At 42.0% G+C, this 2,635-nt stretch overlaps 1 protein-coding gene across 1 annotated transcript in view; it reads left to right on the forward strand.

Moving 5' to 3' along the window:
* The first annotated feature begins 887 nt into the window (after positions 1 to 887).
* The window catches only part of SARC_04648 (hypothetical protein), an 8,309-nt gene continuing 6,561 nt past the window's right edge, over positions 888 to 2,635 (forward strand). The window contains exons 1-3 of the mRNA XM_014301517.1: positions 888 to 1,038; positions 1,684 to 1,789; positions 2,074 to 2,206. Coding sequence (XP_014156992.1) covers positions 892 to 1,038; positions 1,684 to 1,789; positions 2,074 to 2,206 — 386 coding nt within the window. The 5' untranslated portion in view covers positions 888 to 891. The remainder of the gene's footprint in view (positions 1,039 to 1,683; positions 1,790 to 2,073; positions 2,207 to 2,635) is intronic.

The following is a 2,635-nucleotide window of genomic DNA, read 5'->3' on the forward strand; positions in this document are numbered from 1 at the left end:
CTGTATGTAATTAACTTGATTTGGTTGTATGTAATTAACTTGCTTTGGTTGTTTGTATTTAACTTCCGTTTGGTTGTATGTAATTAAATTGATTTGGTTGTGTGTATTTAACTTGGTTTGGCTGTATGTAATTTACTTGCTTTGGTTGTATGTAGTTAACTTGGTTTGGTTGTGTGTGATTAACTTGCTTTGGTTGTATGTAATTAACTTGCTTTGGTTGGATGTAATTAACTTGCTTTGGTTGTATGTATTTAACTTCGTTTGGTTGTATGTATTTAACTTGCTTGGGTTGTGTGTAATTAACTTGCTTGGGTTGTGTGTAATTAACTTGCTTTGGTTGCGCAAGTGATCTGGGTGTGGCGGCTATGTAACGTATACAAGCCAAATGGTGACTATGTAGCGTGTGTATATTCCAGTACAGTACATTGCTGGTTTAGGACTCTAGTCGCGGGCATGCAACCGTGAACCGTGCAAGCACGTGTTCGCTTTGAGACTAGTTCGGAAACTGAGATTGGACCGATATACTGTTGTAAGTATCTATTGGCTGTTATGAGGCATAGTCAGAGTAATGCATAAGAGGATGGTGGAGGGTCCTTCCCCGGAACCCGGGGAGGCGGCCCGTCCTGTCCCTTCGGGGTTCCATAGTCTTAGGGACCCTTATCGGAGATCCGTAGGGATGGATCGTCCATCCCGAGGGATAATCTAATCTAATATATCCTACACCCTCGGGAGTCACACAAAAAAACAACTTTTTTTAACTGCCACCCAACGGGATATGAAGCTCGTTGCCTGATCATGCGTCCCTATACAAAATGTCCTATCTATCAACTTATGGGCTCATTTGCACCTCTTTTTAACACGTGTGAAAATCGGATGGATGTTGTGTAGGTAATGGACAAGAGTGAATTCCGCAAGTACATCCGCTCTACCTACACGGGTAAGCTGGCACTGGCGGCTGTGGAGGATATGGCCGATGCCACTTTCGACCGTGTAGATATTAATAATAATGGATCCATCACATTTGAGGAGTTCAAGCAGGTATGGTGTATATACATTTACTGGTATATATATGTATATGTATACCTATGTATATGTATATGTATATATTTATATTTTGTATATACGTATAAGTAAATATACTAGGCGCGCTTCGATCGACGGTGTCGACAATGAAAGTTACGGATGCATCTCATAAGAGCAGCCCGAGCAAATGCACTTTGAAAGAATAACCCCGATTGATGTGCGTGAGGGTGGGGGTGAGAGACAATGTACAATAACACACTTTTGCGGGACATAATTTAGGCATTGATTTAGATTAATTTCCTTTCGGGGGAGTATTCCTTTTAGTTAGGCCCTACTTACATTTACCATTTCGTGGACTTTGGCCCGTTGCAGCATTACTAAGTACATGTCGCTGTGAAGTAGACATGGCCACTCACACCCTTGCGCGCCATCTATTCGTACCCAACACTGGTACAAGACTCAGATCCGCAGTGTTGTCTGTGTGGAACTGTTCTATAGCACTCGCAATCAGTGCATCGGTGTACACCCGCGGCGGTGTAAGGGTTGCATCTACACTCGTCGTGTATGGATACCCTAAAGATACACGCCACGGTACTTTCTATAGACTAACTATTTTATGACGTTTTATATACTCACTGTTTTATGTCTATACATCTACAGGCCCTGCTGCAGAACCAACTCGGCACCGACCACGAAGACTTCACACTGCAACTGCGCCCTATGAAAGGCCTCCCGCGAAATGAAATTGAAGTGCTACAGCTAGTTGGTATGTATCGACATTGGTGCAACCATGGATATATATATGTGTATTTATATATATATATATATATATATGTGTGTGTGTGTGTGTAGTATATATATGTGCATATATGTAGATATATACATGCATAATGTGTAATTCTGGCAGTTGATGTCTGTCACTGCTATTTGTTGTTGTCTAAACCTGTACGCGATGGCACATTCAAACTTTATATCCTCGTATGATGCATTTTAGATAGTATGATCCATTTATTTATCTGTATATTGCTATGTCTTTCATGTGCCTGTCAGGCGAGCGTTTCCATCTGGAGCCTGGACAGACACCCCAAGACCGACCTGACGAGCGATGCGCATACTTTCTCTTCAAGGGCGAGGGTGAACTAGTGTTCGGAGATGAGGAGGCCACTGATCGAAAGTTGTCTAGGTATGCCTTAACCTTATGCATTATATATTGATATATATTCAATATATATATATATATATTATGTGTCTTTGTCGGTCTGTGTCTGAGGTCTGAGGTCTGTGTACCATTAACTAGGTAAAGCAGTGGTGTGTGTACTGATCAGTGCATGTAATGTGTGTGCGTAGTGGTGTGTGTTGTGTGTGTACTATTAACTAGGTAAAGCCGTGGTGTGTGCTGATCAGTGCATGTAATGTGTGTGCGTAGTGGTGTGTGTTGTGTGTATACCATTATCAATGTAAAGCAGTGTTGTGTGTGTGCCATTAACTAGGTAAAGCAGTGGTGTGTGCTGGTGAGTGCATGTAATGTGTGTGCGTAGTGGTGTGTGTTGTGTGTGTACTATTAACTAGGTAAAGCCGTGGTGTGTGCTGATCAGTGCATGTAATGTGTGTG

This window comes from Sphaeroforma arctica (genome assembly GCF_001186125.1).
Source record: "Sphaeroforma arctica JP610 unplaced genomic scaffold supercont1.269, whole genome shotgun sequence".
NCBI lineage: Eukaryota > Ichthyosporea > Ichthyophonida > Sphaeroforma > Sphaeroforma arctica.